Genomic DNA, 25,175 nt, shown 5'->3' with positions numbered 1-25,175 from the left:
GCTTGAGAGTACACTGGCTAGTCCCCAGCTACTATTCCGAAAGAGGCACAGATCTCCCACAGGTCCTGAGTTGTATCTGCCAGATCTGTACAGGCATTTCAAGCACACTGGGACATCTGAATTCATGCTGATGCCTTTATTTTGTAACTCAGCCCTACCCCACAGACAACACATGGCAAAGCTCCATACGGCAGCTGTCACTACTGTACAGGACAGCACAGTGGGGTATCTTTACGCTAATTTTTCTCATTGTAAAAGTAACAGAAAAGGTGTCCTATAGTACGTAAGAAAGCGAGTACAAAGGGTTAGTACAGATTCAGTGAGCTTTAAGATTTATCACATCTGATATAGCTCAGAGGCAACCCCCAGTTTCAGACACATTTATCTCTGACTCCTCCAACTGAAAATGTCAGGATGGTACTACGACTCCATCAACCAACTGTGGATTACTTTAAAATGAGGATTTAGGACACATCTCATTATGGCACCAAGAACAGCTGAACCTCAAAATATTTGTCAAAATCGAACAGTAGGCTGTATCAGTGACATTGTGACAAGCCCTCCAAACAGCAATTAAACTATTCCTTTTATACTAAGGCTGACACTAATGAAGAGGTACACTGACTTGGTAAACAATTGTTCTTCATATTTAGTTTCCTATGATATCTAAAGGTTTTTATTATTTTTTCATTCTGGAATCCTTTTTGTTCTAGACACTTCTTTAATTCAGAGTAAAAGAGGTTAATATTAAGAGCTTAAATCTAAAAATTAGGATCAGCTATGGATGAAACCAGCAAGAGGGTTCTAACAACAGTTAGTCTGCCTGAGACCAGGTTTAGAAGCTTTAAGCTTTGTGGTAACTTTTTAATACTCAGCAACAGAGCATAGATAGAAATAAGGGTTTTCTTCTTTTCATCCATTTTTCCTTCGTTTCACTCCATCTGGTCTAATGCCATATTCTACAGATTACTAGTCTACAGATTACTATTGTGACTCCATGATAATCCCATGTGATTGGCCGCTGGTTTTGGAATCATATTGTCTTCACAATGTTTTCAACTGAGAGTCTGAAAACCACAGGCTGACAAAATCTGGAGAATATACGGTTAATGGTCTGAAGGATTTGAGAACACTGATCTAAAATACATAAATATGTAAAATAAACAGCATCTAAACATTAAAAGGCAATATTCATTCAAATGCCAAAATTTAATGCCAAACTAATTCACATAGCAAATATATTTATGAATTTATATTTTATGAAAAGGCATAAAATTTAATTTGTGAAATTATCCAAATGAATGCTTTCAATAATATAAACATGACTTAAAAATCACATTCTTGCTTTTACCTTATCTTCTAGGGGATTTAACACAAACTTTGTTTTACGTTGCAGATTTGGAGACTCCTGGTCAAGCAGCTGAAGGTAAAGAATGCAAGAATGCAACTGTCTTTCTAAAACAGTTTTCGCCTCCATAAACAGCATGAGGGAATTAAAAGTAATATTGATCTTTTAAAAAAAAATTAGAAAATGTAAGGAAAAAGATACGTGTAAAATGAGAGCGAATCATGGATGGCTTGAATGCTGGAGAAGACTCTTCACCTTCCTGAAATACTATAGTGACAATGTCATTTCCAATATGTCGCTTCCTTTCTACCTGGAAAAAAAAAAGAAAAAAAAGGAAAAAGAAAGAAAGAGAGACAGACACAAGGACTTAAAATATAAAAATAAATAACTTAACAATTCCGTGAGAGAACGGTAAAACAATATTCCTAAACTGCAAACAAAACAATTACAGTCAATATTACTAAGGCAAATACAAAGTTATTACTTTACTATAAGCAAGTCTACCTAGCAGCGCCACAGCGGACACAAGAAAGCAAGTTCTAGAAGAGCAGATATTGCCTATTTTTTAAGTTAGAAAAGCACTCATCTTTTTTATAATTTACATAATTAATACTCACAAATTGGGTGTGAAGCCCTTAGCATTCCAAAAAAGCAAATCTATCACTTGAAATAAAAGGAAAAAAATCTTTGATGCTGAGTTATTCTTTAAAAATAAGTATCCTGAATGGCCTCTCTTTTCTTCTGTTATTTTGTTATTAGGTCAAGGAAAAAGCATGCGAAAATTGAGAGAAATAAAAAAGGGACAACATAATGGTGTCAACTAAGTATATTATTATAATACATAATAAATAGTAAACTGAATAATTTGCAAGTAATTTTAGGCAAATCATTATGAATGTATGATGTATAGTAAATGCATGCGATTACAAAATATTTTTTCATCATATAATACAAAGAAAGGTTTGAGCAATGGATGACAGCACATTTGATCAAGTACCCAAGAATCCACCTGGTGAACCTATGAGAATGTGACAGCAGTGTTTTAGTTCCTTAACATGCCCACAAGGGGAATTTCTTTCAAGCTGCATTAATTGCTTCCCAACTGTGAGTTTTGTATTACACATAAATATTCCTACGATACACACACGACTAATTTTCAATTGTCCTAAATTCTTTGAGGTAATAATTGAGGCAGCGCAGCTCTTCAAATTGCCTGGACAGCAAAATACTCAATCACTTCTCAGTGAAGCAATTCTGACCTTCACAAGTATCTTTTGTACCTTAACAGAGATAACAGGATGCATTATTTCTAACAAACATCACGAAATTTTCAGCATTTGGTATAATATTGAGAAAAAGATAGCAAAAGTCTTTAAGCCTACATTTATAAAATATTAACAGGTAAGAAATCCCTTATTTCTTCTAAAGTTTTGGAGTTTGTGATTTAGTAAATAAATGGGGAGGAGGAGGGGGAAATAAAGAGAACCATGTACCTGCTGCTTGTTCTCTCTGGAATATGGTAGCATGGTTGAAACATGGAACATAATTTCATGCCCTTGAAAAATTGTATAGATGGAACGCGTTCCTGTTGTATCATCTGCAAAGGAAGACAACATTCTCAGCAGGAATATGTCCTCTAAGTTTTAAAAAGAACAAAAGATATTTCAAGTCCTTTTACCAAATCTTCTTCAGTTATCCCTTTTTTCTGATCCATTTTAGAAAATGTCTACACTGCATTTTTTATGTGAGTCCAAACCTAAGTTTGCAATTAATCTGCCTATTCACACTTAAAACCTATGATGGCCCTTCACCTACCCTCTTGAAATCAAACAGTTCTTCAAGCCATGAGGTCCTACCATCATGAAGCAAGTAACATGTCAGGTTAGTCTTCATTCCAACTAAAATCAAAACTGTTCACCTTGAAAATACAAGTCATATAAATACTTTCCTTTAACTGCACTCCGTATCAGTGACTTAAGTTGACCAGACTTCTTCCTGGTGAAGCAGAGCACTTAGCATGCACACGAGGACGTCCATTTTGGGATTGTATTATGACTACAATACGTACAATATGCACATGCAATAGTGCCCCCTCTTTATTGCTTCAGATGAGTTCTTACTTTTAGTGTCCAGTCCTCCTCTGTAGCCTGTCCAGCCTTTCAAAGTAATTGTGTCACCCAAGAGATGCAAAAATCTTTGAAAGTTTTCACTTCCAGTTTCTACATGTGGGAGAGATAAATGTTAAAAAAAAAAGAAAAAATAAGAACATATAGTTACAGAACATATATAAAAAAATAATCAAAATACAGAAATAGGTACTGTTTCCAGGACACAAGGACCCAAGTTTCAGCTGAATTAGTTTCTCCTTACGTCATCCAAACAAACAGCAACCCAACCTTGCAGAATAGGCATCATCATGTGACATTAAAAAGTGACCTCTTTTGGTAACATCAAGACTACGCTGTTCAAGTGAACAAGAGGAAGTGATCGTGCTGCAAAAACGTAAGAGTGAAAGAACTACAAACAGTGAGTAAACAAGTTGCCTCCTTCAACTGCTTTTTTTTCCCTAAATATTACATTGCATAGTCTAGAAAAGAAATTTCACTATCTTCCAAGTTGTAATAATAGGATTCCTACAGCAACTTTTATAGAAACAGAAGGTTCTAGGCTACAATTTTTTACGCAACATGAACATGAAAACCAACAAAACTGCTGTATGTATAAAAATCACCTCCCTTCTGTCTTCCATGTGCAGGCACTATTTTCCATTTTTTCATTCAGATGAATAAAACAATTGAGAAAAAGGTGAAAAACTCACCATTACTGAACATTTCATCATCTGTTAGCTGACCATCCTTAGCATAAAGTACTCCAAATTTAAAATTCACAGATCCCTGAGAAATAAACCCAAATATTGTATGATAAAAAGACAAGCAAACAGAAGACTTAAAAAACGTCTTCTCTAAGGACTTTTAGATATCTACCCTGGTATACGTCCTATACATGGGAATACACATTCTACACCAACTCCTAATACATAATAATTTACCTTCAAAGTTTTATGGTATAGCTTAAAATTAATAATCTGAGTTGGTGACATATTAAGTTGGTGCTTAAAATGATTTTTTATCTCATATGTTAAAAACCCCGTATTTTTTACTGTAATTAGCAATTGATTACTAAGTTGTTACAAATATGTCAGTGTAAATATTTCAAATACAAAGCTGTATTCATTGAACAGGTCTGTGAGCTGGGAGAGGTAAGTTTATATTTACCTCTTGCTCTTCAAGAACCAATAAATCCTGTAAAGAAAAACAGAATGTTTAGCCCACTGGCATTAAAGACAACACAAATAAAATTAACAACCTTATATATTTAAGTTTTGATTTGAAGTTGCCAGTTCAACTGATAAAGACAGTTTAAGTAGTATCACATAATCCTACTCATTATTATCCTGCCACTGAAAGAAACAAATTAGTAGCATTTATACCCAATTACTTATATTTCCAGAAAATAATAAAGAAAAAAAACCGAACAAAAAAAGTCCTACCTTTTGTATCTCAGGATGAAAAATTTCCCTTGGGCTCTTCTCAAATTTATTGAGACTCATAGCACTGAAATGCAAATGAAATACTGCTTTATAGAAGGGCAAGTATACATTTCAGCAGTGTAACATTAACTGGTTGCTGTTACAACTGATTACAAAATGAATTGTTCAAAGAGCCTCTCTTAGGTGGAATGTTTTGTGGAACTGCTAATTCTTCCATAAAATACTAGCTTCCAACACCTCCTAACTTCTTTTGGATTTTGAAAACAGAGATTAGTACGAACCTGTGTGGAGATCAGGTTTAAACTTATTTACTTATAAAGGACAGAGCTTTATTTCAACAGCCTTCGCTATAGATTTAAACATAATCATGGTGAGCATTTTAGAAGGACTCAATAATTGATTCTATTTTTTAAGCTTTTATTCTCTCTCTTCTAAAATAATTCAAGGCAAGTCAAATGAGAAATGAGAAATTCAGCATCTAATTCACATACCAAAGATCCACAGACAGAACAGAAAAGATATTTAAATAAGAAGATCAACTGCCTCAATAAACAGAAATATCTAATTCATAGCATTTTTCCCTAACTTATGTTTCTACATCTACTATTATTTTTACTCCCTTTTTTTCCCAAGCATTAAGTTATAGAACTGTGCAGCATGTCACGGAGTGCCAAATGCAGTTTGTGTGGGGCACAGCGAACTAACACAGGAGTCAAATCTTTCCATTGTTGCTTATGCTAGACCACAGTGCCAACATGATTTGCTTTAGTACCTTTTGAAGGAGATTAAAATGTTCCAATTAATTTAGAAAAAATAGATGTAATATTGTAACCCAAAGCCTTTGAGACAGTCTGTACCTAGAATCACACCAGGTGTGAACAGGTGTCAAAGGAATATCAGTCAGACCTGAGGGATGGCTCAAGGACGCTAAGAGCAAAAAAACTGTCAGGGAAGAGTTTTCAGCCCAAGCTGAAGGGGATGACATTTATGCAGCTGATTGCATGTGGCACAGACCATGGAAGAAACTGGGAATAAGGTCCGAAACAAGCCTACATTTTTCTCTGTAAAATACTGGAGCATCACAGGATGGAACATGTGAGGAACATTTTCAGCAAAAAAAGTTATGACCTAAGCTAACAGTTGACGAAGTTTCTCCACTCTGCAATGTCTGACCAAAAACACGTATGTGGGTGGAGCGGAGGGAGAGGTTGGGCTGGAAAGGGATGTTAGGAAGAGATACTTCAGAGACTGATGGACAGACATGGAAAATCAGGTACTTTTACAGGAAAAGAATGAGGGCACTTAGGTCATCTTGATGAAGAAGCTGAAAGACATCTGAAGTGTTTTCAACTCACCATCTTGACATGACAAAATGGAGCCACAGCCCAGGAAATCAGATTTAAGAAGTGAGACTCAGTGGCCTGGTAGTGTCTCTGAAAAATTCAGTGGTCTGAGACCCCTCATAAATCTTGTGCAGTAGTAGGAAAATCCAGATCTGGTGGCAGTGGCTTCACACCCCAATACATGCCCTGCTTCCAGAATTCCCCTCTCACACAGGCACTGGCAGCATTAACCAGTGGTCTGGCTTCAATAAAGCAAGAGACATTTGCTTCTACTCTATACAGATTGTATTTAGCATCTCCTTTCTAATTAACTTGAAAATAGTCCCTCTGCTAAAGAAAAAGTGCTAAGAATTTTTCTCCATTTTAAGTTATCACTTTACCTATTACAGAACAGGCTTTAAAACCACTTTTTGCTGCCTTCAGTGATTGGGATTTTCAAAACCGTTTTTACTGTTTTTATAAATCTATCATGAAAACCACGGAACTCAAGTTCTGAATTAGAGGAAAAGGCATACCGGCAAATATCTTACATGATAACCTATTTGTCAATACATACCTTAATATAGATTTCACAGATAATGTTTTTGTGGGACTATAAGGGAGACATATTTTCTGAGTACCCTATAAAGAAGAAAAGCCAGGATATATTACAGGACATACTGACCTGTTAATTCAAGTAGGAATATTAATAAAACAATTAAATAAAAAAAAATTTAAAATAAGAAGAAAACTGAGCTAGTTTTATTTTGCTATATTTACTGATGGTTTGGAGAAAAAGTAATGATGTTGCAAAGGAAAAAAAAAAAAAAAAAAGAACCATGCATGTCCACGGGAGAGTTTTAAATCAATTGCTTAAATAAAGGGCTCTTACGGAACTTTAAGTGGAAAAAAAATTAATTAAATAACATTAGTGAAAGCGGTATCACACCTGCCTATTTTCTTACCATTATATAAGAAAATAATTGCCTAAATTGATCACAGGACATAATCAAAAACATTTAAGGCAACATTTCTAAAAAAAAGCAGAGTTGCAGGTAAGAAAAATTAGTAAATATCCGACATCACAGATTTCTGTCAGAAAGTTTATTATAATTTATCTACAAATTTAGTTTAATTGTATCTACTACAGTAGAATTATATGTTCTTCTTGTATACAATGACATTATACAATAAATACTGCAATTCTGAAGAAGTGTATGATAAACATATCCAAACGAAACAAAAGTCAGAGCAGCAGTTAACTACTTGTTTCTTACTGTTTTTCTCCAAAGTATTGAATGATATTGAGGAATGCGCTGATTATTTTGGTCAGACAGTACAACAGACAGAAAGAAAGGGTTCTTCTCTGCATCTGTACCTATATAATTCTGATGAACTGTTAGAGAAAAACAAGATGCAGTATCAACCATAAAGAAGACATGCACAACCTGTAAATCTACGCATTCATATGTAAAATATTTAACTGTCTACATAACTATGTTTTTATATACAGATGTGTTAAAAAAATCCAAAAGATAGGTACAGATTTCAAAGCCAAGAAGGTTTTCAAAACATGCCTTTTAGGTAGCAGAGGTTTCATTACTTACAGAAACCGAAATTAACACCACACCTTTTCTGCATTGAAATAATAGCTATTCAAAGCTACATTACATTTTCACAGATTCAAACTCCAATCCGTTCACAAAAAACAAAAGTTACCTTTCCCTAAAAAATATTTGAAATACCATCTCGTATGATACTCTGGGTTTTCCAAATGCACATCCGTTCTGTGCCACGTACCCGGCGTGTAGTCTGTATTCTGAAACAGAATTGCGAGATTGTCACATTAAACACCAAGTGAAAAATAAAGACAAAATATAGGCAAAATCTGAGACTGGCTGATTCATCTGATGTCTTAGCTGTACACTGCTTTTTAAAAAGCAAGAATTATTCTGAAGTCAGTTGGTGTGCAGCTGAAACTGAAACTTTTCCCTCTCCTGTTCTCTTTTTTCCCCATTTCTTTCTAAGTAACTGCAGACTTATCCTAGTATACCACTAGCACAGGCAGTGGCTTAGAATTTCAGTGAAAAGAAGATATTTCAATGTGGAATTTGAAGAAAAACATTCTAAAACTTAAAAATAAATAAATTAATGAATGAAATTCTACATCCAGGTTTCATTTTCTCAGTTCTTCCCAAAATAATCGCTAAGGACTCCTTGCTTGACCAAAGCACACTTTAGAAGTTCTTCAGTGTTGTTTCTGGATTGGCCAGTTAAGGTAAATTCCCTAGCATCCCTCCAGTCCTTTTCCACTAAGAATTACCATATGCAAAGAAAAAGACATTCTAACTATTCATTCACTCTGTGGCCAATCACTGCCCACTCTGGGAATCTTTCTGTGATCCAAGCTAATCAGTTTTTGAACTGCATGAAACTCAGCTAAAAAAACAGAGTATCAAACATGACCCCACAGAAAATCAATGCAAAATAGTTACATTGCTTCACTTTCTGCACCCAGCACTGATGCAAATAGACGATCAGTAATAGTTTGCCATTAACATTAGTTTAATACAAATTTACCAAGACCTCACATGTATTTCAAGAATATGAGGTCTTCTTCCTTTCAATATTAAGATGGTCTTTACAGATGAAAAGGTTTTGCAAAGGAAGATAATACATGAAGATAAACGGAAACCTAAGTGTCACTGGAGTGGTTACAGGGACACACTGTGAGTTTAGCAGTGCGGGAAGTTGGAGGGAATACTCTCTGAGGCTCCACTCAACTTCTTTATTTCTTATTTAAAGATAAGCACAGCTGCCAAAAGACAACTAAGGGGACAAAAATGAAGGTATAACTTCATCATGCCAACAAACTTAAAAGCACAAAGGTCAGCTTGAACATAGTTGTATTATCAGGACACCAATATAAAGTCACAAACTGGAGACTATCAAGTGTCATTCAGAGGGTTGATATTTTTCTTCTATCATGAACTGGTGAACAAAAACGCTACCAAAATGAAACAAAATGCCAGCTTTTCCCTTAGACTACATACTCTTGAATGAAAAGCTAAGCTAGTCTGTGAGAGGGAAAAAACCACATCTTACTCTTTTTAGACTCTTACATTCTCATATTATTACTTAGCATTTTTTGCATCCTCTTTACTTAGTAACTGACTGCAAATACATCTTTCATTGGTGAAGAACTACTGAAGCTGAACTATTTTTTCAGCTTTCTGTGAGAATTTTTAGCCACTTACCTCACCAGAGGAGCCATTTTCCACACGGAACCGCCCAGCTCTTTGAATGGCTCCATCGGCATCACTAGATATAAGCTACAAGAGAGTTTAAGATAGAGGTTCTAGTTCCAAAAATAGCCATACCATCAGCAATCAAAGCTCACTACCATTTCTTCTTGTTCCAGACATCACATAACTGCCCAAAGAGATCAGCCCAGCTATTTCCAGTTTGACTACAGGCTTTGAATGACCTGGTAAGAACTCTATGTAGGCACAAATGCATAAGAAATTTACTCTTTTGCTAGATCCAAGTACCAAGGAGAAATTCTCCCGTCTCAGATTTTGGCTGCACCAACACACAGTACTCCTAAAGAGGGACTTGTCCACCTTCCAGAAATTGATCTTGAAGATTGCTCCTTTCAAAAAAATGGGTCTTATAGACATGATGATTCTTGTCCTCTCAGTTTTGCAAAGCCTAAAACTCTACTTGTTGGTAGTATTACTGGGACTAGCAGTTTTTTTACTGCTTTTTATTTATTGATTGATGTCTTCATTTATTGATATTTTCAGGAGACAGAGAGCAACAAGAATCTCCAAACACAATGCTCAGTGATGACACCGAACAAAATAAGGTACAGGAGACGTCCTGGTCTGTCTTCAGCACTAACATCAGAAACTAAGGCTTGTTTACAACTGAAGAGTTCAACAATTTCATAAATACTCTGGAGAGGTTGCTTGGTCTTTTTATAAGGGAATCCAGGGATTCACAGAACACTGAAACTCTCTCTGTTGCTAAAGAAGCTCTTGAGAAGACAGTAAAGCTAAGGACAATGAAGTAATTCTCACGTGTCCTGCAACTGCTTAGGATCTCTACAAGAGAAGAGGAGGAGAACACTGCCAATGATATTGCATGTTACTCCTCCCTAAACCGTAAAAAGGGTGACTGTCACATATCATCCCAAATTTATGAAATGGGATCTGAACAAAAATAATTCATTGCTTCCCTCTAGCAATTTATGTTATTCTAGGACGATACCTTCTTCACTTAGTAGGAGAGTTATCACATTTTGAAGTTTTCTCCTTGTTTTGAAGCAACCCGAGGCTATGTCAGAAATAAACTAACATGGCAAAACCTCCAATGCGTCCTGGTGCCTTATATAAACTGTAAGAGAGATTATACGGACAAATGGCAGACAGTGGGAAAGATGTAAGAAAAAGAGACAAAATGATCTTGAAAGAATTGAGCAACTAAGATGCTACTGTGAAAAACATTGGGCAAGAAGAGTTAAATACTGAAGATTTAGAAATTTGAAAGGGCAACATGAACCTTTAATTGTTTGTACTTCAAAACATAAAAATTTGATAAAATACCAGTAGAGTTTTAAGAAAACCAACCAAAAGACAAGACCATTTGTGTGAGCTTACTGTGAATTTATAATTACAAATAACTTTTCCAGCAAAAGAGTCAAAGTATTAGTAATGAAAGAGCCTCTTAGCAGAAAACAGTTCACTTGTATTTTTTTATTAAAACACCGTAACTGTTATGTGAATATATGGAAAGAAAAGAAAGACACCTGGTGTTCTTGCAAAGCAATTTACAGCAACTAAGCCAACAATTTACACCCAATTTACATACATAATAATAAATATACTACCCAAGAACTTTAAATTACAACTATAGTTAGTAGAAAATTTGTGATTTATTCCCACAGTAAGAGAACTGGAGTTCATTTTCTTTACTTCTCCTCACTTCTGCTTTCCTATGGTAATTTATATAATTTCATTATGACCTTGTAATCAGTGACACTATTTTAACTGCTGATATACTGCTGTTTTCACAGCAGAGAAGAAATTTATGTAGGAGAAAAACAAAGTGCCAAATTAATCTTTGAATTTGAATAAAATACAGGATAATGGATAGATTTTAGGGAACCAATTTCTATATCTCTATTCTAGTTCTTTTAGTTTTAAACCTTCTCCCACTGCTGAGGCCTGCACATATAACATTACATACATTTGTACACATGTGAGCATGCACACATTTTATGACTTACATAATAGGAAGTACTTCATTAAATACTACTATTTTGCAATCTTCATCTTATAAGAAGAAAAAAGGCTCAATTTCATCTGGAGGTAAACACGATATTTATATAACACTTTCTGATCTGTTATCATGAAATATTCATAAATAAAGCAGTAAAAATATTTCCAATCACAGGCCTAAAATATCTATTCTGAAGCCTCTTTTTATTAGTCTACAACTTTCAAGTCCAGATTAGGAAGCACATTTTCCAAACTAAATTCAATTTTTTGACCTAGAAATGAAGGGTATTTGAGCTCTGTGTAAGGTGATAAATCAAAGGACAAACTACATAAACTTACAAGCTCCACAGATCCATAATGCTTTCTGCTAAAGTCTCCACGTCTGCAACCCAGATCTTCAGAGACAGACCTGGAATAGAAATGCTTCATCAGTGTACACAGATCAACTAGACTTACATTTCCTGCGATGCAACACTCTAACGTTAAAAAAAAAAATCATTCCTGCTTAACGAGGTTCACAGTGTGTGAACTTCTCACTGCAGAGAACACTCTTTACAGCATACACAATCTCCAGCAGCCACTGCAGTCCGGCTTTCATATTACCCCAAAGGAAAAGAAATGTCTGGGTCTTGACTGGGAGTAAAAGCTACAATTAAATTAAATATTTAGCTATGATGCAATCAGAGTTTCAAAGTGGGTGGTGGCTTATAACCACATTTGAAAATCTAAGGGAAGAAAAACCTACAATAAACTCAATGCTTCAAACAGAACAACTGCACTATACTCAATAAGACCACACTTTGTGGTTTGTGGATTGTCACAATCACTGATTTTTTCAGTCTCTTTTCAGCCTCCACACAAAGAGAAACTAAAGCACTTAATTTCTTACACTTAATTCATAAGTGTAAGAAAACAACAATATATCATAGGTTTCCTTCCACCACCTTAACAAAGACAGAATTATCAAGCAAGCCAATATAATCCTAGAATATGATGTTTAAAATGTACCTGTATTATCACACATAATCTCATACCATCATATCACATTAAGCACCACCTCCTCTAACTACAAACACTAAGCCTCTTGCCTTTGCAGTGGGGATATACATGTTACAAATACAAGCTAAATAAAGGTGCAGGTGGAAACTTAACATAAACCTCGATTATTCAGACTGTACCAGGGCCAGCAGATCAACCCCTCCATCATAGTCCAAACTTACAGTTCACCCTTATGTCAGCAGTTATGAAAATAAAGTTTTTTAGTTAAATGGAAAAAAAAAACTCAACCAAGTGAAACAAGAAGAAATCCTCCATCTAGCAACATGAGATAAAATTTTCTGAGAATTATCAGTACTATAAATTGTAATGTTACATCAATAAGCAGAAGACATATCTAAATTTTCATGTAACACCTTCATATGTGCTTCCTGACTGTAGGAGATACTGAGACCAAGGACTCAGAAACATCCTAATTTTCAGACAGGTTTTCTATTTGATTTTGTAAGTACTTAAAACTTATTAAACATAATTCATATTTCTGAGTTCTGTCCACTCGGATTCCGTGTTTTTACCCAAGACGAAGCAACATGAACGAGACATATCTAATGAAACTTTAAAACTCACCAAAATTATTTGGTATTTACTTGCAGTATGCAAATTATGCATGAGGGATAAGAACATGACTACAATAGTAATTTTGAATGACCCATAAACTGAAGCAGGAACGTTTGCTGCTGCAACAACAGAGCTGCCTTTCTAAATTCACGTGCATAAGACTTTTGGATGACGCTATTGCTTCTGGTAACATTCACCCCGGACTTTTTCCATCAGTTGCCTTTCAGCTTGACTACACAATCACAGAATTTTTAGGGTTGGAAGGATCTCTGGAGACCATCCAGTCCAACCCCCCCGCCAGGGCAGGGTCACCCGGAGCACATGACACAGGAACACGTCCAGGTGGGCTTGAAATGTCTCCAGAGAGGCAGACTCCACGCCCTCCCTGGGCACCTGTTCCAGTGCTCTGCCACCCCCCCATGGAAAGAAGTTCTTCCTAAGGTTGAGGTGGAATTTCTCGTGTGTCAGTTTCTGGCCATTGCTCCTCATCCCGTTGCTAGGCACCACCAAAAACAGTCTGGCATCATCCTCTGAACACCCACTTTTGAGATATTTATATGCATTAATGAGATCCCCTCTCAGCCTTGTCTTCTCTAGACTAAACAGGTCCAGCTCCCACAGCCTTTCCTCGCAGGAAATGCTCCAGATTCTTCATCATCTTTGTAGCCTCTGCTGGACCCTCTCCAGCAGCTCTTCTTCTTTCTTGTACTAAGGAGTCCAGAACTGGACACAGCACTCCAGATGTGGCCTCACTAGGGCTGAGTAGAGGGGTAGGATCACCTCCCTGACCTGCTGGACACACTCTTCTTGATGCACCCTAGGATCCCATTGACCTCCTGGCTGCAAGGGAAACACTGTCTGCTCATGGTCAACTTGTCACTTACCAATATTCCCAGGTCCTTTTCAGACCAGCTGCTCTCTAATAGGTCAGCCCCCAACCTGTGCTGGTACTAGGGCTTATTCCTCCCCAAGTGCAGGACCTGCACTCGCTCTTGTTGAACCTCATTATGTTTTTCTCCATCCACTCTCCAGCCTATCAAGGTCCTGCTGAAGGGCAGCACAGTATTCAGGTGGATCAGCCACTCCCCCAAGTTTTGTTATCATCCACATAGTTGATAAACAGGTTGAGTAAGACTAGGCCCAATATCGATCCCTGAGGAGTGCCACTGACTACAGGCCTCCAACTGGAATCTGCTCCACTGATCATGACTCTCTGAGCTTTGCCATTCAGGCAGTTCTTGATCCACCTCACTGCCCATTCATCCAACCCACATTTCGTGAGTTTACCTACGAGGATGTTATGGGAGACAGCGTCAAAAGCCTCACTGAAGTCGAGGTAGACAACATCTACTGTTCTCCCCTTGTTGCCCTATCCTGCCACGTCATCACAGAAGGTATCGGACTGGTCAAGCAGGATATCCCCTTGGTGAATCCATGCTGACTACTCCTGATGACCCTCTTTTCCTCTACATGCTTGGTGATGAGCCCCAGAATGACCTGTTCCATCACCTTTCCCAGGATGGAGGCAAGGTTGACTGGATGGCAGTTTCCCAGGTTCTCCTTCTTGCCATTTTTGAAGATGGGAGTAATACTGACTTTTCTCCAGGCATCGGGCACCTCTCACATTCTCCATGATTTTTCAACAATGATGGAGAGTGGCAGAGCAACATCTGCCAGCTCCTTCAGAACCCATCAGGGCCCATGGGTTCATGGGTATTAAATCTACCTGGCTGATCATCAACCCTGCCGTGGGTTGGGGTGGTACACGACATGGCATCAGGATACCAGCTCACTTTATTACGGCAGTGCAGCTACTTAAACAGTTCTAGGTAACACACGTACACGCACCATTGGTTTACCGCTAACATAACAACTCATGATTGGACATAGCCACACGTCTGAATTCAATAGATCAGCACTCCTGACAGGAAACCCATTCTGCGTTAGAGTCCTCACTGTCCGTGGTTGACATCTTGCCAGGTGTAGGCGTTCCATCTTCGTTAGCTCAGCTTACAGAGAGCCCAGAACCAGCTGTTCATTCTCTGACACTTTGAGGGCATATGCATACATGCCACAGCAGCAGTAATACAAATGACTTGAGGAAAACTGCCTACAAGAACTGAGGTCAATCCACATTAGATGTAACTTTCACAAGCTCCAAAGCAATCACTCAGTCGGAAGTATTATGGCCTAAATACATAGACAATGATATAAGCTTTCAGCATGTGGTTGCCTACACAGTGAACTTATGTTTGACTGGGGACAGTTATTAATCACAGCTTTCCTGAGAACTGGCCTGAAATACCTTCCAGGAAAAGAGTAAATTTCCACATCGTGAATCTGCACAGCAGAGATGGGAAAAGTCTGTGATAAAAGAAGAAACTGAGTTTGGGTCCTGATCTAAAAGCCCTTGTTTTTAAAGCAGCTCCAGTTTAATCTCACTTATGATGTAGTTTGCAGATAAAAGTATTTCAAGCCTTACCGCACTTGAGATTAAACAGTAAGTGTTAAAACCTGAAGTTTCAACAGCTTGTACTCTCATTGAAAGCAACAGCAATACTCCTTTTTTCCTCGTGGCAGAGCAGAACGTAGACAGAGACAAAAGGAAAAGAGAAACAATTTTAAAAATGTAAGAGATATACAAATTACAAATGAGCCACAATAAGAGTCAGTTCCTGTAAGGTTACTTCAGGTTGTCATCTGAAAAAAGAATGTCCTGAAGATGGAATTTTCAAAATCTCTACCTATCTTTTCACATTTGTGACTCCACCTTAGTGTTCTTAAGTCATGAAGTCTGAGCATCCAGGAGTAGGTTCAAATTTTAAGCCATCACACACACCGCAAGGACTTTATGTCCAATATTTTTATACACCTACCACTACTGCTCTGGGGCCTTCGAGTGAACCTTGCCATGCAATAGTGCCACGATATCGCACAGAAGTGGTAGCCACAACACTTAACAGTTCCTTCTGAGCCTGTGACACAAAGAAGATGGCCCAGAGTAGTGAAATGACTGAATGTACCTGTGAGCTGCGCATCTCAAATAAATTTATGTTACAGTTACCTTCCACTTTATGTGGTTTTGTAGCAATAACTGACATACTCATTTAAAGTGTATTTGGATAATCTCTTTTCACCCTACTCCTACATGCTATTTACAAGGAAATTGTGCATATATTACATTTTCTTGCAAATGCATCATCTTCTTCCATCAACTGAAGGGAAGTATAAAAAAACCCACATTAATTCAGAATTGTTTGTAGTAAAGAAAAATATTTTAAGCTATTACTCATGAGTTCTCATCTTTTTCTCTCAGAGGGAAGCACAAATCTGGCTAAAAAATCTTCTCTGAAGTTATTAAGACATAGAAGTATGTCTTAATAGAAGTATTTAAAGATCAGCATCTATACAGACAAAAGTAAGGATATCACATTTTCTTTTCTCTTCCAGATGTAACAGAGAGTTTAGTTTTGCATGGGCTGAAAGTGATCCTTTGCCTTTTCACACACCTCTGAGGGAATTTGGAAAGTTCAGATAAAAGCTAAAATGTAATAATGTACTGAATGCAGTTTTTAGACTTCCTGCATTTTAAGAGACAGACAAAATTTCTCAGATGCTTCACAGAACAAATGGAATGCCCCATTTGCAATATATTTTAAGGCACTGTGGGTTTTCTAGAATTTTTGACTTTTACAGAACCAGTTAATCATAGTAGCACTAGCATTTTTTTGTGTGCTTCTTCTCTTCTACAAAATCTGCTTTTGTGACCAGGTGTGCTAGTTGCCTTAGAAACCACTGTAAAAGCAAATGAGATCAATAAATACTTGGCACTGTCAGTACTGCTGGTAGACATCTGGACAATCCCGATCACAAATATAATACAAATCAGAAAGTCACCACAAAGAGTATCTGGCCTATTGTGTTTCCAATGGAACCATCTCCACCTGGATAATTTGTACAGATTTTCATCAGTCATGCAACAGCTCCACAAAGCAGCAGAAAAAGCAAGCTGAGCTTTATAAAACTGAACTACTTTATGCCTTGTGGCAAAGCTACCCTCAAAACACATGAAACCCAGCGGAAAATGCCGTCTTGTGAATTACCTGCACGATAAAGCCAGGGAGTTATGGTGGCATTTCAGAACTATCTGCATACACAAACTAAGTCACAATCCTTATTTTGGTGATATTTCAGCTGAGTGAAAGTCAACCTCTCAGAAAAAAGGATGCTAAGATCGGAGCATATTAATGCTGCGGAGATAAAGTCAGCAGCTAACAAAAAGCTTTAAAAAATTAAACACAAAACTAGTATTCAAACCCAAACATAAGGCATAGAAATAAGGAATGTATATAGGCATACAACACATGTATGTGCATACATGTGTATGCACTGATGTAACAAAATACCGGTTATGGAGTTAAAGAAAGACACAACATGAAAACCATTTACTCAGAAATACAAAGTGCAAAAGTAAAGACCCTGGTCTAATACAAACTAAGGTCATTAAGATACATACCAACAATGACTACTGCAGTAACATTTCCCAATCAGAGAATCAAAACAACAGACAAAGCGAGGTGCAGAGTTAAGTCTGGGCTGTTACATAAATTTTTTTTTTTTTTCCTCCCCAACATGGAAAAGATGGTTGTCCTCCACACTCTCAGGTGTCCTCAACGTTTCGTCTAGCAAAGTTCTGGAGGCAGATTAGTTCAAAGAAAGGTTCACCAGATGATGACCATAAGACCATGATAGGGAGGATGCTGAAGGAAACCCACTGATATATAAACTTGTGGTTTTTCTCCACTTAGAAATGCAGAGCTCTTCACAGCTGGTATGATGCCTACAAACTATATTCTCTACCATACGAATATATCCTCTATTCCAGATTCTCAAAGAAACCCTTTTTATCTAAACAATTTCAGTATGTTTATTAGATTTTTTTAAAAACATTTCCATAATGTCAATCTATAAAGTCGCTGCCTTTAGGAGGCACTCCAACATACTCCAACATTTCACATTTCATCAGATTTGCTAGTGACAGAATGACAGGGAGCAGGGCTGTATTAGATTTCTATACACAATGATAAGCACAGACACAATAATAAGCATGCAAAGGAGCCAATGCCAGTATAAATAAATAAAATAACAAGGAGACAGCACTGTCACATTCTGCAAGGAAACTGGAAGAGGCTGAACATCGCTATTCATCAGGTCTTGAGATGAGTTACCGCAATACCACAGCCAGCCTCTAGTGCAATCTCACAGTCACAGACATTTACGGTGACACAGGTGAAAAAGAAAGACGTGATAACCTTGCATGCCTTGTAAGGTGAATCCACAGGACTCCATCCCACCCCAAAGATCTACTCCTACTAAGGTTACATAAATTCACAGACCTAGAGAGACAGGGTATATTCATCAAGTGATGCAGAGAACACTAGGAACAAGCAAATTTCATTGGAGAAATAATCTATTTTCTTAGACCACATGATACAGAGGGAAAATACAGACAAGCTCAGAAAACGCTTGAAGAACAGTTTACACATCAGAAAGGTTTATGCTCCAACCCCTCCACAAACTACACTCCAATAATTTGAGGAAATACAGTGTCTTGCCACAAACTACACCTTCTGGCATTAAAAGCATTTTTCTCACACTGCTCTCACTAATTAAAAAACCTGAAGTATATCTAAACAAATTATTAAAACAAGAGTGTTTTAATATTAATATTCTAATCCATTTGTGTCCCCAAACTACCTAAAACATACCTAACTTTCAAACACACTAGCAGTCCTTTAAAAAATCAAAGTAATACCCAATAGTTAATCTCTGCTTCTTCTCAACCTATTTCGTGTCATGTGCTTTGTATCAAGAAATTAAAGCAGAATCTCACACCAACATAAATGCAACAACCTCAGCCAACCTCATGAAAGTTAGGCATCTTAGCCTCAATTTATGCATAGGCAAGATTTACGTTATCACGCTATTTGCGTAAGTGCATATACTCCCTGAAGAATTCTTGCCTGCATACTTCCTTGGCTCTCTGTTCTTGGTTACCACGAAGATTTGTACTCAACTCTTTGACACATCACGTCAGCTAATTTAATTGATTAACATTAAGTTGATTAACATCAACTATTTATATTAATCTTTTTCATTGAATTATATCCTTTCTCAGTCCTGACCTGATCTACTACATCAGAAAAACTGTTGCTCCAGTTGTGACAGTTTTAGAGTAGTTTTCATCCTATTAAGGTGAACTGCCAGCACCAAAGAGCTTAGTTCCTCAGTGGCTCAGATCACTTTGGCTTAATTTCAAATTTACTTACATTGCAAAGTGTTTAAATACATACGACCCTTCACTGACATGAAAAAAATTAGCTCACGCTCATTTGTACAGCACCTAAGGTACACTGCACCTCCCCCTCCTCTTTGTCTAGAAACAGGTGCTGTTCTATACACGAACAGTAATGACTAAGAGGAGACAGGACTAGCTTCCTTCCATTTCAACAGAAGCTCCTACAAACTGTAACAGTCCTGAAAGTTGAATAACGAAGCACAAACATATTTGCTGATCTAAATCTAGACAGTTTTAGGATCCCAGTGTCAAATCACAAGTTTTGTCTTTCAGAAGTTCGACACTGGAAAGCACTTTACTTGGGGGCAGAAGGGTAGTGGCAGAAGGGGGTGAGTCGGCAGATTGCACCTCTGTGATCAGAACGACACACCGTGCGTGCCTTCTGGCTCGCCATTCTCCTCACATTCCACACGTTTACTTGCCAGTATCGGTCAATCTATTTTCATCTAAGAAGCAGTCGCAGGTACAAGCGCACTCAGCAATCGGATAATTGCAGAGATATCCTAGGGGTAGCTGCTTGCCCGAGTGCAACGCTGAATAAGCTCCGAAACCGACTCCGAAGACACTCGTCCGACTCTGCTCACGCCACCTGCAGCAGCTCTGAGACAGGCGGCTGCAGCTCGGGGTCTCCCGCCGTTGCGCTGCCCGAGAGCCGCCCACCCGTTCGCGTGACCCCTCCGGCCCCGGCCGGCGAAGGCAAAGCGCCGCCTCTCCCCCATGGCCAGGGCGGGTCCGCACCGCGCCGCGCCCCGCCCGAGCTCAGCCCCCGCCTCCGGTACCGCTGAGTGAGGCCGAGGAACCGGGTGGATGCCGCCTCTGCGCTGCTCAGCTCCATGCGGGCGGCCAGACGGAGACCTCACCCCTCCAGCGTCGCTCCCGCAACTCCGTCCCGCGCGGGAGAGGCGCCGGGAGCTCCACGCGCACATCCCGCTCCCGTCGCACGGCCTCGCGCGCCCGCCTCGTCCCTACGGCCCCTCCCACGGCGCATGAGGCACGGCGACGCCGCAGGGCCCGTCGGGAGCTGTAGTGTCTGGCTGCGAGCGAGCGGCCTAGCCGCCGCCGCCGGGAACTGTCCCGCGCCCCTGTGCAGCGAGGGGCCTGGGCCGGCCCGCAGCAGAGTCCCTCCGAGCGCCGGCTTCGCAAACGTAAAGGTGTAAGGTAATTTCAGACACCTGCTGAGAGTTTTCCATAGAATGCATGCCTATTCGGTATGCCTGAAAGCAGCAGAAACTACTCAGCTTCAGGATGGCCAAGCACGTGCTGCTCTCAACATGCCACACAGGAACGGTTTGCATTCACGCTACACAACTAAAAGTGTGCTTGTGTGGTGACTTTCCTGCCAGATGAAAAGCAAAAGACTACGAGACAAAAGGTGCCAGAAAGAACTGGAGTTTCTGGAGAATAAAATCTGGAAGTATTCCCCTGAAAATCCCCCCCAGATCATCACTGATCTGACTGGTTGCCTTGGCCAGGAGCGTCTCAGCAGTCCTACTGGAAGTGCGTTTGCCCGCACTGTAATTTCCACTGGATGCTGGCAAAGGCCCTCTGGGTGAACCCCAGTCCCTGAAATGAGTGGAGTGGGCTCCCAGGGCACTGATTCCGGGTGTTGTGTTTAAGGGAAGAGCAGGGGGGCCTTTCTCTCGCCCAGAGGAGCTGCAGTGTTTCCCTCTCTGGAACAATAAGAAATAAAAAAAAAAAAAAAAAAAAAAAAAAAAAAAAAAAAAAAAAAAAATTAAAGGAAAATGAAAAATAAACATAATAAAAAATAAATAAAAAAGAAAATATAAAATACAATATAAAATACAAAAGAAAATAAAAAAGGCAAGAAAATTAAAAATAAAATTAAAATTGAAATATAAGAGAAAAAAAAGTTCTTGGGGACCCAGTTAACTCCCCCACACGCACCCTCTGAACCCTAAATTGGGAGGCCCTAAAATGGGAGGAGAGGATCCCAAAGGGTGGGTGGGGAAACCCCAAGGAGCCAAACATTGGAGGGGGAACCCCAAAATGTCAGGGAGGGGCCCCAGAAAAGGTGGGGGCCCCGAAAAGTGGGTGAGGCACGCGCAGTAAGGAAATGAAACCAGAAGATCCGGTGATGAGAAAGGGCAAGATGGCGATATCTGCGCATGCGCAGTCATTTGCAAGGTGCCAGCGGTCACGTGGTAGTTAAAGGCGCCCGGGATATGGAACAACGCATGCGCAGTGACTCTTACTGCTCTGCATCGCTCCCTGCTGATCTAAAGGTGGTACTGCAGCGAGGGAACCTGTGCACGCGCGGTGCCCGCCGCGGCTGTTCTTGAAGTTAGATCAGCCTTAGCATCCACAGCTGGTGTCTGTGTGATTTGACCCCTGAGCTCAGCCGATACACCACTGGGCACAATGAGAGAAACTGCAGCTCAGCTGTGAACCCGCTGGTCTGAGGTGACCCAGAAACCCCAAACCATGATATAGTCTTTTCCATAGGAAGGAAAGCATGTAGCCCCGTGATTGAAGGTGTAGATGACAGGCTGCCCAGGGGAGGTAAAGGACAGCAAGACTTTTCTGTCCCGACCATTTCTGCACAAATGGGTGAAAGAGGCCATCGGCACAAGTGTGGAGAAGGGCCAGGTGAACACTGGTGAGCAAGATGAGCATGGACTCCTCAACAGAAGTAAATGTTATTTTTCTGGTGAGCTACAAACATGCCTAGTATTTTGTGACAAGGTTGGGTGGTCTCGGGCTGGCCTTGTGAGTAATCCCAAAGTATTGCAGGGCTCAGCGATGGAGCATGTGCCTTTTCTACTTGCAGATGCTGCCCAGGTCACCTTTGGAAAGAGAGGAGAATTCGAGGTGAGTCAGGGCGGTGGCAGGAGGAGCAGGGGTGCACTGAGCTTTCCAAAATGCCACGTAACTTTGTCCGTCGCTCACCCGGGTATCTCGTGCGATGCCAGCCGCAGCCTCCGGCATCGGCAGAGGTGGCAGGACTCTGTGTGGAGCCGGCGAGCCGAGGGCCTCGGTGCAGCTGGGAGAGTGTGAGTGTGGGAATTGTTGGGGTTCGGCTGAGCTGCTGCAAAGCTCCTGAAGTGATTGTGGTTTTGTTTCTTGTAGCTGACAAGGAGAATAAGCCAGCGTCTGCAGGAACGTCTGAGGTAGCCGAGACGACCTTCCTTTGTGTTGAAGAAGGATTTGCACCCCCAGCTGTCATAAAGATAAGTGGAGGGCTGTGACCCAGAGAGGGGAGGAGAGCAGGGTACTGGGTTGGGAATTTCTGGGATAGATCTAGAAATTAGCATAAGGAGAGAGGGACGTCCAGTAACAGGCCCCTAGTGCACAAAGAGGGAGTAGCTTACTTTGGAGCACAACACCGGGCCATGCAGGGCAGAGCAGTTCCGGTCTGCGTCGCACAGTTTGTCTAGCCTTTCTTGCGGGTTCCTCGGATCAGCCGTCTTTGCGTTCTGCCCCGAAGGGGCTTAAGGGATGCGTGGGGCGTCATCCCCAGGGTCTTCAATGTCTCCTCGGCACGGTGCCAATATCGTCCGTTCCTTGACTTGCAATCTCGCATCAGAATCGCATCTTGGAATTTTACAGTCAGGTGTCCTCTCTGGCCATGTTTCAGGCTGTGCCGTTAGCCATCCCTCCAGTCTTACATCCCAAACGTAGTGTTCTCGCGCGTCCCTCTTTGCGGTTTTGACAGGCCCTTCTTGTCCAAGGTACTTCTCTTTGAGTCTTTCCAGAGGTTGCCGTAGGGTATTCTCAGCTCGGCGCCGCAGTTGCATAGGTCATCTCGCTCAACGGCATCTCAGTTCTCGGAGTTCTGCTTCTCGCCGAGAGCTTTCTCTCATCACCGCGCCGCACGTTTGTAGCGTTACGTGTCAGGTGTGCGTGTGCTCGACCCGAAGCTGCTCCGCTCTGATGTTAGACAAGGGGGCGGGAGGTTGCAGGTGTGTGATATCATAAAAGTTGCAGGTAATCCAACCTTAGAGGCTGAGGGTAAGCCATTTCTTCCCTAAGAGGAAAGGGGTTTTGTTCGCTTGCAGGAGTCCCGTGCTGAAATTGCCAGTCTGACTGCCAGAACTGAATACGAACAAAGATTCCTCCGAGACAAAGGTTCCATCACAGAAAGCTGCTGCTGTCCATGGAGTATCCAGGCGGGCCTACAACCTGGACTACTGACCCCATGGGTAAGCACTTTCTTTCCTGGGAGAATTGGCTGTCGTTCACTTGTAGGAATCCTGCACCGAAATTGCCAGTCTGACCCCAAAATCGAATATGGACAAAGATTCCTCCAAAACAAGAGGTGCAAAGACAGAAAGCTCCTGCTGCCCACGGAGTGTCCAGGCTGGGCCACCAACTGCACCAGAGACGCCGAGGGTAAACGCTTTCTTTCCTGGGAGAAAAGGCTATCGTTCACTTGCTAGGATCATGTGCTGAAATTGCAAGTATGACTACCAACATTGAGTTTGGACGAAGATTCCTCCAAGACAGAAGGTGACTGGACAGAAAGCTCTTGCTGCCCAGAGAATGCCAAGGGCAGCCTACAACTAGGACTCTTGACCCTGGGGATAAGCACTATCTTTCCTGGGAGAAAAGGCTGTTGTTCGCATGCAGGCATCCCGTGCTGAAATGGCCAGTCTGACTGCAAAATTGAATACAAACGAAGATTCATCCCAGACAGAAGGGGGCAGGACAGAAACCTCCTGCTGCCCACGGATTGCCCAGGCTGGCCCACCAACTGCACCTGAGAGCCTGAGGGTAAGCACTCGCTTTCCCGGGAGAAAGGGCTGTTGTTCGCTTGCAGGAATCCTACGCTGAAATTACCAGTCAGTCTTCAAAGTTGAATACAGAGAAAGATTTCTCCAGGAAAGAAGGTGGCTGGACAGAAAGCTCCCACTGCCAATGGAGTGTGGAGGCCGGCCTACAACCTAGACCTTTGACCCCGAGCGTAAGCACTTTCTTTCCCGGGAGAAAGGGCTGTTGTTCGCTCGGAGATAACCCATGTTGAAATTGCCAGTAAGCACTTCCTTTGCTTGGAGAAAGGGCTTTTGTTCGCTGACAACAAAAAGGAATAGGAATGAAGATTGCTCCCAAACAAAAGGAGCCATCACAAAAAGCTCCCGTTTCCCTTGGAGGGCCCAGGCTGCCCCATAAACTGCACCTAAGACCTTGAGGATAACTACGTTCTGTCCTAGCAGAAAGGACTTTCATTTGCTTGCAGGAGCGCTGCGCTGAAATTCCCGGTCCAACTGCAAAAATTGAATACAAACAAAGATTCCTCCCAGACAGAAGGTGGCCGGGCTGAAAGCTCCTTCTACCCATGGAGTGTCCAGGCCGACCTACAACCCAGACCTTAAAGCCGAGGGTAAGCACTTGCTTTTCTGGGAGAAAGGCCTGTTGTTCGCTTGCAAGAATCCTGCACTGATATTGCTAGTCTGACTTCAAGATGGAATATAAACAAAGATCCCTCCCAGACTAGAGGTGCCATGACAGAAAGCTCCCGCTTGCCCATGGAGTGCCCAGGCTGCCCTACCGACTGCACTCTGGACCCTGAGGGTAAGCTCTTTCCTGGGAGAAAGGGCTATTGTTTGCTTGCAGGAATCCTGCGCTAAAATAGTCAGTCCGAATGCATAAATTAAAAACGGATGAAGATTCCTCCCAAATCAAAATAAGCAGAGAGAAAGCTCCTGCTTCCCATGTAGATGCCAGGCTGGCCCACAACCTGGAC

General features: G+C 40.6%; 1 protein-coding gene across 2 annotated transcripts in view; it reads right to left on the bottom strand.

The window, feature by feature from the left end:
• Window positions 1-20,440, bottom strand: part of GARNL3 (GTPase activating Rap/RanGAP domain like 3) — a 45,326-nt gene extending 24,886 nt beyond the window's left edge. For both annotated transcript variants that reach the window (XM_027892976.1, XM_027892977.1), the window contains exons 1-12: window positions 20,254-20,440; window positions 11,842-11,911; window positions 9,478-9,552; window positions 7,940-8,039; window positions 7,498-7,616; window positions 6,798-6,862; window positions 4,899-4,962; window positions 4,624-4,650; window positions 4,167-4,242; window positions 3,469-3,567; window positions 2,842-2,945; window positions 1,550-1,658 (exon numbers count right to left, since the gene is read on the bottom strand). In XM_027892976.1, the coding sequence (XP_027748777.1) occupies window positions 1,550-1,658; window positions 2,842-2,945; window positions 3,469-3,567; window positions 4,167-4,242; window positions 4,624-4,650; window positions 4,899-4,962; window positions 6,798-6,862; window positions 7,498-7,616; window positions 7,940-8,039; window positions 9,478-9,552; window positions 11,842-11,911; window positions 20,254-20,309 (964 nt within the window). In that variant the 5' untranslated portion in view covers window positions 20,310-20,440. The remainder of the gene's footprint in view (window positions 1-1,549; window positions 1,659-2,841; window positions 2,946-3,468; window positions 3,568-4,166; window positions 4,243-4,623; window positions 4,651-4,898; window positions 4,963-6,797; window positions 6,863-7,497; window positions 7,617-7,939; window positions 8,040-9,477; window positions 9,553-11,841; window positions 11,912-20,253) is intronic.
• Between the last annotated feature and the right edge of the window lie 4,735 nt (window positions 20,441-25,175).

Source organism: Empidonax traillii, unplaced genomic scaffold (assembly GCF_003031625.1).
Source record: "Empidonax traillii isolate 1590-97213 ecotype Southwest subspecies unplaced genomic scaffold, ASM303162v1 scaffold375:size1330703, whole genome shotgun sequence".
Classification (NCBI taxonomy): domain Eukaryota; kingdom Metazoa; phylum Chordata; class Aves; order Passeriformes; family Tyrannidae; genus Empidonax; species Empidonax traillii.
Note: the sequence above shows the minus strand (reverse complement) of the source record. Positions and strands in the feature narration are given on the sequence as shown.